Raw genomic sequence first — 13,495 nt, 5'->3', positions numbered from 1 at the left:
GTGGTGGCCTCGTGGCGTCCGGTCCTCCCTGTGGTGATGGAGAGCGAAAAGCGTGCAGCAGGCTAGGATGTGCAGACACTCACGTGCCGCAGCAGGCAGGCAGGCAAAACGTGCAATACGGTCAAGCAGGCGATATAGCAGGCACATGTGCAAGAGGCAAGCACTCAAGGCCTGGGATCACGGTCACGACTTGTCGAGCTCCGAAAGTGCGAGTTCACTCGATTACTCCGAACAGTGCGAGAGCAAGGCGATTGTGTTCTCGAGTCCACGTTTGAACAGCGAATCCTCCCACGGTACTCCTCGGCTCGCGCACCTGCGAATCGCGGCCGGAGCGAGTACTCATGGTTCCAAATAATTGCGGGCCACCCGTGGGCGGGCAGCACGAGTCGGGTGAGTCGCGCGAGTGTTGCTATCTGTCGCGATCCGCCAACGTCTCGCGCGAGTCACGAAATACGATTTTGTACATTGATTGTACGCGCAACTTATCAACTAATATGTACAACAATTACTAATGACACGGACATCTAATATATACAGGCGAGCGCCAAACACAGTGCAACCACAAAATTACGTGTGGTATTTAATGGCTCGAGTGCATCTACATCCGGCCGCTCACTTAATGATCTCATGCACACGGGAGCCAATTTGCATTTAGACATCACAAATGTTTTGCTCTGGATTCGACAATTTCGGCATTTAGTTGCCACTGACATCACCAAAATGTATAGGCAAATCAACGTACATAAAGATGACTGGAATTTACAACGGGTTTTCTGGATAGAGGAACAGCTCAATAAAGTGCCATATTTCTAACAACGGTCACTTATGGTACCAAGTCTGCCCCGTTCTTAGCAGTACGAACACTGCTGCAATTGGTGAAGAATGAAGGCCACAATTTTCCCCTTGCAGTGCCGTTAATTATTAAAAGTCAATATGTCGATGACACATTTGGAGGCGCCGACACCGTTCAGCAGGTAATAGAAATTTCCTTGCAGTTAAAGAACTTGTGCATGGCGGGCGGTTTTCCTTTAGCAAAGTGGCACGTGACTCATCAAGATGTGCTCACTGTGGTTCAAGCAGAAAAAGACCAGGGCTCACAAATTGCATTTGACGAACCATGATTGCGTAACCAAAATACTCGGATTAAGATGGATTCCTCAAGAAGATTCATTCACATTCTCAACAAAGATTTCGTCACACACCAATCATCTCACCAAACGCCTTGTTTTGTCTGAAGTGGCTCAGATATTCGATCCACTAGGCTTTGCATCACCAGTAGTGATCAAGGCGAAGATGCTCTTGCAGGAGCTTTGGCTTCATAAGCTCCAATGGGATGAACCACTGCCATCCCAGATCTCATCACGGTGGCTCATCATCAGAAAAGAACTCACAAGCTTGATCAAGCTCTCAATACTTCGGTGGTACAACACATGGAGTACCTCGTCAGTAGAATTTCACGGCTTTTCTGATGCTTCTCAACTGGCAATGGCTGCAGTCGTATTTATCACCGTTCACGGCTCTAATGGCGCCACGATTTCATTGGTGTACTCCAAAACTAAGGTCGCACCCCTCAAACGGCTCAACATCCCGAGACTTGAACTCACCGCAGCACTGCTGCTCTCAAGACTCATGCAATACGTTCAAGCCACCTTGAAGTTGAACGTTACAGCAACTCATCTGTGGGCGGACTCTGTTGTGACACTCACGTGGATCAAATCTCATCATCGCGCTGGAAGGATTTTGTGAGAAACCGAGTTGCTCAGATCCAGGATCTCACTGCAGACGCACACTGGAGATACGTACCTGGCACTTCCAACCCAGCCGACTGCGCATCACGAGGTCTAACTACTGCTCAACTCCAAAGCCACTCATTATGGTGGATGGGACCACCGTGGATACTCACACCTGAAGCATGGCCGTCACAACCCGCGCTTTCGGACGAGTTGAGCGCTCATGAAGCTCGTCCTGGCATTGCTCTATATGCGACTCAGTCGGACTATTATTGGGACCTCATATACAGGTACTCAACCCTCAATAAATTATTGAGAATAACAGCTCTCTGTTTTATCTCTCTCTTGAGAAAGTACCGAGACAAGTCGCTGGACTTGCACTCAGTTTTGGAGAAGGCCAGACTTTTCTGGATCAAGGCTACTCAAGCGGCATACTTCACGCACGAGGTCAAGATGCTCACGACCAATTCGAGATTGCCAACTGCTCATGCATTCAGTCGATTGACTGCGTACATAGACGCTCACGGAATCATCCGAGTTGGCGGCCGCCTCAATCTATCATCATTAGATCAAGACAACAAACATCAAGTAATTTTACCTCGCCACTCACGGTTCTCAACCTTAATCATCGCTCACGCCCATCTGCGCACCCTGCATGGAGGAACTCAGCTGACGTTGGCTCATGTCAGGCAACGATACTGGATCATTGGCGGACGGGCTCCAGTGAAGTCCACATCTTACGGTGTGTCGTGTGTGCTCGGCAGAGGGGGACCGTGCTCATCAACTGATGGGCCAACTACCTCTTTCTCGGGTTACGCCGTCACGTCCGTTTGCTCATACCGGAGTCGACTATGCCGGACCGCTCACCATCAAGACATGGAAGGGACGAGGTGCGAAAACGTACAAGGAATGGATCTGTGTGTTCACCTGCTTCGCCACCTCCGCAATTCACCTCGAAGTGGTGAGTGACTACTCATCGGAAGGATTTATAGCAGCCTTCCGAAGATTCTCATCGAGAAGGGAAATTGCTCAAACCTTGTACTCGGATTGCGGGACAACTTTCATTGGAGCAGACGCAGCGCTCAAGAAAATGTTCATCCAAGGCTCTCAAGAACATCAACGGATTGCTCAAGTTTTGCAACTTGATCGCACCAGATGGGAGTTCACCCAACAGGCGCTCCACACATGAAGGGCAAGTGGGAAGCGGTGGTAAAATCCGTAAAGTTTCGTTTGAGACGGACTGTCGGGGAGACTCTACTCACGATAAAAAAACTCACAACGTTGCTCACGCAAATCGAAGCCATTCTCAACTCACGGCCTTTGAAACCGTTGAGCGACGACCCTGAAGACGTCTCAGCGCTCACACCAGGTCATTTTCTCATTGGAGGTCCAATAACTACCATACTCGAGCCATCTCTGATTGACCTGGCAACCTCACGATTATCTCGGTGACAGTTCATCCAGTAGCGTGTTCAACACGCTCACTGACGAACGCTCTTCATCGTGCAAGTGGCCACTCGCCAGAGTAACGGCATTGCATCCCGGCAAGGATGGACTCACTAGAGTGGTCACCCTTAAGACGGCCACCACGACACTCATTCGGTCAATTGGCAAGTTTGCCGTGCTACCCGTCTCATCGGAATAAGGATCAATGAGTAAGGGATCATCAACAAAGTTGCTGATGGCTGGCGGAATGTTCGAGATTCCGTTATTACGATGCGCCCTCCCTTCAGATGGCAGCATCGATCGGGTACCGGCATCGTGGATCCATGCGGCAAATAGCGCAAGCTCATCGCCAGCTTTCTTCCGCGCATCTCGTTCGTTGATATGGCCGCTGTGTGACCGGACGTACGTGCGTGCTCGATGCATTTCAGCGTTCTGTGCATACGCTTCAAGTGCTTATCGAATTGAAATAACTTGCTGAGAGACACTTTTAAAGTGTGAAACGGACTGCTTAGTAATCTCAGGTGCATCAACACGACGGATCAAGATCTCATGTGCGCGAGTGCCGACCGCCGCGTGTTTCAACGGCTCAAGGGCTGCTCACTTACCGAGGAGGGTGATTAATATAATTGCCTCTCAAGTGCACGGACGATTATACAAAGACTTCTCATTTTAAGTGAACCGCGAAAGACTGCTCATCATTTTCAGGTCAGACTGTACATATTTATATTCTCATTAAAGACGACTCAGACTGTGCTCTGAGTTACATTTTTTAATCAAAGGATATTCAATTAACACCTTCCACGCGCGTCTTTCTCATCCCGCTTCCATCGCCGGGATTAGTCAGCGATTTCGTAAACAGTAATTTTTTTATTTCCGGTGCAGATCTGTGAATAATTTTCTACCAAAGGCGTCGGTGTCCGCAGCCACATCTTCACCAACTTTGTTGCCAACAGATGAAGAGCTGTCGCTTCCGCCGTTATTGGCATTTTCAGGCAGCATAGAAACAATATTGAGCGAGCAGGCTGTGGATGATGTTAGTGCTCTATTTAGAGTGATGCTACCTGCTCTCCTCTCTCGTCACCTTCACCTGGATGTAGCTCATCATCAGCTGCTGCAAGTTTGCCCTATTTAGGACCTACAGGTCGGTGCAAGAAGTCAAAGGTGGACGAAACGGCTGAAATGTTCAAAGAGACTCTCGTCAATCTGAACAAATCCATGACTACACCTAGTACTGCTGCTCCATCACTACCACCTTTAATTGATATTAATGATCCAGACATCTTGATCGGCAAAAGTGTTGAATTTTGCCTCAAAAGTTTAACGAATATGGGTTTGAAACTGAAGTACAGGAGGAAATTTAGGTCGATCATTTAAGATTGTAAAGAGGAGGCTGAAGATTTGAAAGTACCGGATTAATTATGTGTTAACATATTACTTGTTCTATTTAAATATTGTGTATTGTTAGAGATTTTACAAAATGAATTTTATTTGAAAATAAAAACGTTTTCTTCGTGTTTCAATAAAAACATTTTATGTTTCGTATTTTTATTTATTTTATTTCAAAATTTATGGTAGTAAGCGTAGATTGCATGACATTATCGTTCTATGTATGTCGAATTAATTAAGGTATCCGTGGTATTGAAAGCGAATAATTGTGAGTCCATTCAGTAATCATAATAGCGAACCCAATACTAACAAAACTAAAAGGAGAATTGAAAAATGGAATGGAGAATTTTTTGTTCCCTCGTACCTTTTTTCGGAATCTTTTCGAATTTTTCTCCAATTTGAGATATCCGATGTAGATCCGAATCTTGTACGTTATATAATAATTGTCAATTTTATCATCGAAAAAATTGCGCAGTGATTTCCTCGTTATCATCGATTACTGCAATTATTCCTGCAAAATTGCGTCCCTTGCGTCTCTTAATTCTAGTAACACAGACTTGAATCTAAGAAATGCAAATAAAACTTTAAACGGTTGATTAAAAAAAGACCCGATCTCCTTTTGATAAGTTTAGCCATGTTAATTTTTTCATTATTTAATGATATCATCGTTTTATTCGGAACTTTCTGAGAAAAAGAAAACATTCAAAAATATTTTGATAGAAGTTATAAAATATATAGCCAAATTTGTAAAACCCGAACCTTCAAAGAAGTACTCTATTTTTAAATCTGTCCTGCTAGGTTTAATTAAATTTTTATGTCATCTCTACATCGAGTTGTTTTCGTATAATTGCATGTATAATGATACAGTTGCATCGTTCCAAGTACAGTAATATACACTTGCGGCGAACGCAACTGAACAACTCTTGACCAATAAAAACAAGATACAACATGACGCAAAATAATAATAAATTATCTAGACAAATTATCGGAATCTACAGCTACTGAAGGGGGATAATTCCTTGCCGGATCCTCACAATATTGTCTTGATGGCGCATAGCCCCAGGCCTATTTACAAACTCTTTTAGTGTATCTTTCTGTTGTAAAACTCCAAGAGCAGCATTTCTTGCTCCCATCCGTGGACCATCAATGATGGCTCCATTCTCCCCAGCAACAATGTCATGCCATTCTCCCTCTACCAGTTCGCCAGTTAGCAATTCCTGGTCTACAAAAGAAGGGAAGCAATATTGTAGGTTGAGTTTCCTGTCGCCTGTCTTGCGGATGAAATTGTGGAGGCAAACAGCACATTCAATAATGCTTTTCACATTCTCTTCTGTAGCAATAATGGAGTGACGGAAAATCCCCCAACGAGCCGCTAAAATGCCAAAAGCATTTTCAATTACTCTCCTTGCTCTGCTCAACTTGAAGTTATACACAGACTTGTCATGGGGTATGTTGCGCTCGCCATAGGGTTTCATCAGGAAAGGTTTCAAAGGGAAAGCTGCATTTCCTACAAGGACGTAGGGCATGTCAACATCAGTTCCTGGTAGATGACTTGAATTCGGCAAGTCAAGGGATCCATCATTCAATCGCCAACCCATTTCAGACGATTGAAAAACTCCGCCATCACTTTGTGAGCCTTCTGCTCCTACGTCCAGCATGATAAAATTGTAGTGTGCATCACAAACTGCCAATAGAACCATGCTAAATGTCTTCTTGTAATTAAAATAAACACTTTGAGAAGCTTGTGGGGCCTGTACTTGAACGTGCTTTCCATCGATGGCCCCCACACAATGAGGAAACTGCCATTCTTCCCAAAATCCAGCACTCACCTCATGCCACTCCGCTTCATTTGCTGGAGGTTTTACACAAATACACTCTTTAATACAAGTGCTCGAATGGTTTCGGCCCAGAATCTGAGAGACAGTGCTCTGGCCACATCGATAGGAAAAGCTCAGAGTATACTGACTGTCTTCTGCTGCCAAGAATCTGCAAAGCAAATTTACAAATTGAATCGACTCCTGAGAAATTGATAAGATAAGCGAACATTGATGATCTTACCTCAATGTCACAGCAAGCCTCTGAGTGGGTGAAAAAGCAGTGTACGTTTCTCGCTTTTTTATCAGTGGACCAACCAAGCTTAGGAGATACTCGAATCTAAGAAAGCGAACATATAATTTGTAAAAATAAACTCTGTGCGAGAAAAATATTTATCTTTCGCGCTTCTTTATTAGTAGACCAAGCAAGATTAAGAGGTACCAGAATGTAAGAAAGCAGACATTAATTTGTGAAAATGATTATATTTTGTACTAGACAATTAAATCTTACTTTTTGACATTTATCCCTGTGTAAATAAAAAAAGAGTGGATCACGGAAACGGAGTTCTTCAAGTAAATTATGTCCATCATTAAACTGGGTTCTTCTCCGAAAAATTTCTCACACCAACGGTTCGTACTCGCTTCTTCTTCCGCAGTTGAAGATACAAATATACTCAGTCCTATTACTCGTGCCCGAGCGTGGTGACTTCTCTTCATATACATGTGTTGCGAACGTGGATTATACACATTGTATATGGAACCTACAGTTTAACGCTAATTTTGAACGGCAATTTTTAGAGAAGTTTTCGTGGCAAGACATACTCTCGGTGGTTTGCCATTGCCTTCCGAGAGGAGAACGAGCGAATAAAATTTTCTAGCTCTACCGGGAATCGAACCCGGGACCTTTGGCTCAATAAACCAGTGCGCTGTCTACTAGGCCACGCTCGTCCTCTACGTCCTCTCTGAAGATACAAATATCCGGCTAAAATTAAGTTAAAAAACTGATAATGCCTCATAGTAGAATTTATTTGGAATTACCAAGCAGGAACTACCAACGAGAATGACAACAAACCTTCTATTCACACCACGCTGTCAAATTATTTTTCAATGCACGCTGCTTCACGTTACGGCGATCGTAATTTCACAGATGTACTTTTGCCGTTAAGTTCACGTCACGTTACTTCGCGCCCCGTCGCGTCCCGTTACGTTAAGTTATCGTAATTCCGGCTTTATTAGTCTTTAATAGTCATTTTACTGTTCACTTCACTGTTTACTTCACTGTAGCACGTTATTACACTCGCGTCACAACACTATCGTCGCGACAGTATCTATTTATCTATCTCACTCCGCGATCGTCGTTGATTTGTCATAAACATATAGACACGTAGATCGTGTTTACAATTTACATTACTAATACTGAAAATATGTACCATACGTAACGTGAATTTTTACATGTTTACATTTGGAATAGATTTGTGTAGTGGCAGTACACGTAAGAACAAGGCCGTAGTATGTGTCATGTAAATGCGATAAATGATATCACGGCATTTTATCCGCGGTATTAGTAATACTATGTCATTCACTGGAGCCGGTACGTATTCTTACGAATTCATATCAATAAATTAGTAAAGAATATCGTTCAAAGAAAATTCCTAATATTTACTACAAATGCATAGATATGAATTTGTATCAGCGTATCAGCTCGAGCGAATATCATAATATTATAATACCGCGGAAACACCATGATATTATTTATATACGACACATACTACGGCCGTGTTCCGATATATACTGCCCGTACTAAAAATCTATTCGAAATCTAAAAGTAAAAAGATTCACATTACGTACTCTGTCAGGAATAATTAGTGGAATCGACGTCGATACGTCGATGAATGGACGCTTTCAAATACTGGTTGATATTTTTATCTTTTCGTTTTTATCATAATTATGTTATGTTCATAGTCTTTATCATAGTTATGTTCATTGAACAACTGCAAATTGTTCTATAACATTTCTATTCGTTTTTCGGTTTATTCTACATCAATACACAGTATATACATTGACTTTGCGTCAATTCGATATAGAGTAAAGACCATGATTTAGAAATAGATAACAACTTTACCAATAAAATATTAAAAATATTTTGTATACAGGGTGTCCTATTATAAATTTGACAGCGCTATATTTTGCGAACAGATGATTTAATTGAAAAACGTAAAATTTAATCTGTTTCGAGGGGAACATATTATGATGGACACACGTTTTTCCTAGGTGAAGGTGTTCCTGACATTTTAAGGTGACCTTTGTTTATTTTAATGGAATCATACAACTTTCTTTATATAATATAATTCCTCTACTTATTTGGCATATAAAAGTATAAAAGTAAAGCTATCAAAAAATCTATAGTTTACGGGATATTTTATATTATATTATGATACTTTTATATGTAGCATAGTGGGACGAATCAATTCATGTGAGAAAAACATAGTTACTTTCCAAAAAAGTATGTAATTGCACATTACAAATTGCATTATTTTTTTTGAAAAGCAACTATGCGTTGTCTTTAAATCAACTTACTCGTTCCACTATTTTACGCATAAAAGAAGGTACAGTTATCAAAAAATGAATAGTTTACAAGATATTTTATATTTCATGTCAAAATATATGTTAGAATAAAATATAACATCTCGCAAACTATTGATTTTTTGATAACTGCTAGCTTACCTCAATACTTTTATGTGCCAAATAACTACAGGAATTATGTTATATAAAAAAAATCGTATGATTCCATTGAAAAAAACAAAGGCTACTTTAAGATCTCAGGAAAAACGTGTGTCCATTATAAGATATTCCCCTCGAAACAGAGTAAGTTTTACTTGAAACGGAGCAAGTAGCGCGATGTATTTTTCAAGTATTTGCGAGAAAGTATTGAAACTTCTCGTGCGACTAATGTACCGAGTACGCAACCGAGATAGCCATGTAACAAGCGTGGCGCAGCGACTAAGGTGCCGGACTGAAACGTTGCAGGTCGCGCGTTCAAACCCTGCTTTTCCCAATTTTTTTTTTTATTTTTTATATGTACATTAAAATAAATGATTAGGCAAGAATGTATAATAAAAAAATTATTATTTTATTATTATTAAATTTAATATTTTATACATATTTTAACGTTTGCAACAATACGAATAATATCGGTTCGCAATAATTCCAAAATCTTTTTAAATTCTGCCTCATTTATATATATAGAAATCCTCTTCGGAATCTTTCTCGGGAAGTGTACATTTGGATGATAATTATCGAAGAAACATTTTAAACATAGTATATAAAATAAATATAAAATAATTTTAAAACATTTAAAAAATAAATATAATAATGATTTAGAAATTTTTACGCGATGAATTCGTCGCTCGCTGAGTAAAAATTATTTTCCGGCTTTGATGATACCACGCCGAGCAGCGAGCAGCGAGCGAATTCATCGCGAATTCATCGCAATGCTTGCCGTTCGCTGCGTGACAATTATTTTCCGGCGCGGTATCATTGAAGACAGAAACAATTGTCACGTCGCTCATCAAGCAAGCCGGCTAGCAGCTCGGCGAGCTGGGCGAACAACAAAAACGCAACGTGAGAGAGACAGAATATGGCTGTCCTTTTCTAAGCGCAATTCGTTTGTTTTCCGTCGCAAGGATAGACCGAATCCAGCGAAGTCAAACAAACATGCGATAGAAAAAGTGTCACGTGATCGAGACCCCCCGACCCCCGAGCAGCCCGGGACTGCTTTCATGATTGCGCGCGTTTTATTTAATACTCGCAACACTCGCGAACGTCATTTGTCCTTACTTAATAAACAACAAGGCTGAAATTCTAAGAGAAATTCTCGTTGAGATCGTAAAGTGAAACACGCTTTTTTTGGACCGATTTCACCGCCTCTGATTAACTTGATCCTCCGATTAAACTCACTCTTTGTCTCTTTCTAAGGGGGACAGTTAGAAATAGATGCAGAGTGAGTTTAATCGGAGGATCAAGTTAATCAGAGACTGTGAAATCGGCCCTTTGTCAAAACTCGGTAGAATTTTTAGTGTCACCTGTGCTTTGCTTTTCGCTCCTCGCTGCTTCGAGGATAAGATGTGATACAGTACGATAATGTTTCCACAATAAACAACTTACACAAATCGTACTCATCAATCGATGGCTGATTAGAAAGTAAGTAATTCTAAATGCCACTCACGTAGTGAACGATAAATATATTTTTAAAGAAATGCATATACTTTGGGTATAAGTTTGTGCTAATTTGATTGCGAGAATAAAAATAAACACTGGTAAAAAATTATAGTGTAATTGTTTTTTTCTGTCGTATATGTCCCTTATCGCGCATATGAAATCGACATTACTCTCGCAAGTCAAAACTGTGCCCGTAAAGATCAGTTCATGGAGATTTCTCTCCAATTTCCAAATTCAGTTATATCTGTCGCGATTCGTCGAGACTACCACGAAGATTGTTATACATATATCTGAACCTTCAACTTTTATTATATTTTAATATTAAACATGTATTTAAGTATATGCAAGGAAATACCTTACATATAAAGTTGTAATATTTTTATTTCTTAGTGCCTCCACAATATACTCAAAAATATCGAAAGGAATGGGAGAAATTGGAGGCGACAAAAGACTGGCTCAATCCGTGCACTTCCGACTCATCAAAGGCATACTGCAGATATTGTAAAGGGTTGCTCAACGTTAAACTAGGAGATCTTTTAAAACACGGGAAGACTTTAAAGCACGTTGCAGCATCAAAGCCATTTTCGAGCAAGAGACAACAGATGATACCGTTTCAACCCATCGACACATGTACCAAGGAACAGCGTAAAGAAGCTCAACTTTCTCTTTACGTCACCGCACATACATCAATCGCAAGTGTCAATCATTTAAGCGATCTCCATAAAGATACGCCTTTTAATATAAGCTTACACAGAACCAAATGTACAAACATTATCAATAATGTGATAGGACCTTAGACCTTATTTTTACGAGGCACTAGTCAAAGATATTGGTGATGGATATTATAGTTTATTAATAGATGAATCTACTGATATTACAGTGAATAAAATGCTTGGTATCGCCATTAGATATTACAGCGTCGAACAAAAAAAATCGTATTGACTTTTTTAAGCCTGATTCATATTGAAGATGGCACCGCGGAGTTCATTGTAAGTGCAATAAAAAAGTTATTGATTGACGCGAAATTGCAGTTAATTAAAATGCAAGGAATTGGCACTGACAATGCATCGACGATGGTAGGACTGAATTCAGGCGTTTACGCGCGATTGAAGAAAGATGTACCTCATTTAATATTAATTTGATGCGTGTGTCATTCATTCCAACTTGCCATCTCGAAGGCGACCGAAAATACGTTGCCTCGAAATATTGATTTTTTAATTAAAGAAGTTTATAATTGGTTTGCTAATTCGTCTATACGACAGTTAAATTACGCGCAGGTCTATCAGACGTTAAACGATGGTCAACAACTCTTGAAAATTTTGCGAGTCGCGGACACGCGATGGTTATCAATCGAGCCTGCAGTCAAATGAATTTTAGATCAATGGACAGAGTTGAAAACGCATTTCGAAATTTCACGAGTCAAAGACAACTGTTACACAGCTGAACTATTATATTCCATGTATTGCGATAAGAAAAACTTCACTTATCTTAATTTTTTGTATCCGATTTTAAATATGGTGCAGAAAACAAACAAGAACTTTGAATCAAAAGTGGCTGATCCAACAAAGCTACTTTTGGACATTAAAAGGCTTTATTCAACGGTTGCCAATAAAATTTTACTCCTAACGGCGAGAATAGATATTTACGAGCAAGACATTGAAAAGTATTTGGATCCCTCGCCTGCCTTGGATTACGCGTTTGATTCTTCTTGTATAGAAAACGAAATTGTGGGTCAGGAAAAAGAAAATTTGAAATCCAGATGTATCTCTTTTCTAATTGCCCTGGCGAAACAATTAAAAAATCGTTTACCTGATAATATTAAGATATTGGAGCGCATAAGTGCTTTTTCTGTAACCGAATGCTTAAAAGCAAATAAACTTCCGATCACAGATGTAGCTTTGTATTACAGTAAGAAAGACGCGATAACTATCGTTCAAATCGAATTACAGTGAGAGAATATTCATCACGTTCAAGCAACACGTGTTAGTCAAGTTGTCGTCAAAATGACATCAAATTGCTTCGAAATCCGTCATTGACCGAAATGACCTGACTTTGACTTTATTTTGACCTCGTGCTTTTTTATTTATTTTTATTATACCTGGTATGTGGGTGAATCATCTGCATGATTTCATGTACGGAAACTGATATCTGTAAATAAACGTGCGATATTGTGAATTTGACATCAAATGGACATCATTTTGACTTGTTTAGTTTGATTTCTAACTACTATATATATATATATAGTTATTCTTTGACAGATGTACCGCCCCAGTCAAACTCCCCGCCTGGCAGTGTCCTCGAATCGGATCACGCGGGAGTATTAACGGCGATCGGCCGCGAGGCCTCACGCCACTCTGACACGCTTGGCTCTAGAACACCGTGACCGCCGGGGCACGAAGCCCTCGGGGCACGCGCTCCGCCTAACCGAGTAAGTAAGGAAACGATGAAAGTAGTGGTATTTCACCGGCGATGTTGCCATCTCCCACTTATGCTACACCTCTCATGTCTCCTTACAGTGCCAGACTAGAGTCAAGCTCAACAGGGTCTTCTTTCCCCGCTAATTTTTCCAAGCCCGTTCCCTTGGCAGTGGTTTCGCTAGATAGTAGATAGTAGATATATATATATATATATATATATAGTAGTTAGAAATCAAACTAAACAAGTCAAAATGATGTCCATTTGATGTCAAATTCACAATATCGCACGTTTATTTACAGATATCAGTTTCCATACATGAAATCATGCAGATGATTCACCCACATACCAGGTATAATAAAAATAAATAAAAAAGCACGAGGTCAAAATAAAGTCAAAGTCAGGTCATTTCGGTCAATGACGGATTTCGAAGCAATTTGATGTCATTTTGACGACAACTTGACTAACACGTGTTGCTTGAACGTG

General features: G+C 40.5%; 1 protein-coding gene across 1 annotated transcript; it reads right to left on the bottom strand.

The window, feature by feature from the left end:
* Positions 1–5,560: 5,560 nt before the first annotated feature.
* On the bottom strand, positions 5,561–7,215 carry LOC112467129 (protein ALP1-like). Its single transcript, XM_025035610.1, has 3 exons — positions 7,199–7,215; positions 6,621–6,716; positions 5,561–6,548 (listed from the first exon to the last, which is right to left on the bottom strand). The coding sequence occupies exons 1-3, from the start codon at positions 7,213–7,215 to the stop codon at positions 5,561–5,563; spliced, it is 1,101 nt and encodes a 366-aa protein (XP_024891378.1).
* Between the last annotated feature and the right edge of the window lie 6,280 nt (positions 7,216–13,495).

Source organism: Temnothorax curvispinosus, unplaced genomic scaffold, assembly GCF_003070985.1.
Source record: "Temnothorax curvispinosus isolate PA1 unplaced genomic scaffold, ASM307098v1 QBEX01016914.1, whole genome shotgun sequence".
NCBI lineage: Eukaryota > Metazoa > Arthropoda > Insecta > Hymenoptera > Formicidae > Temnothorax > Temnothorax curvispinosus.
The sequence above is the reverse complement of the archived record's forward strand: the minus strand, read 5'-3'. Positions and strand labels throughout refer to the sequence as shown.

Excerpts from the sequence above, each read along its gene's own strand:
- LOC112467129 (XM_025035610.1), bottom strand. Across the intron at positions 6,549-6,620 it reads AGGCTTGCTGTGACATTGAG|ATTCTTGGCAGCAGAAGACA; the intron begins GTAAGATCATCA and ends TTTGCTTTGCAG.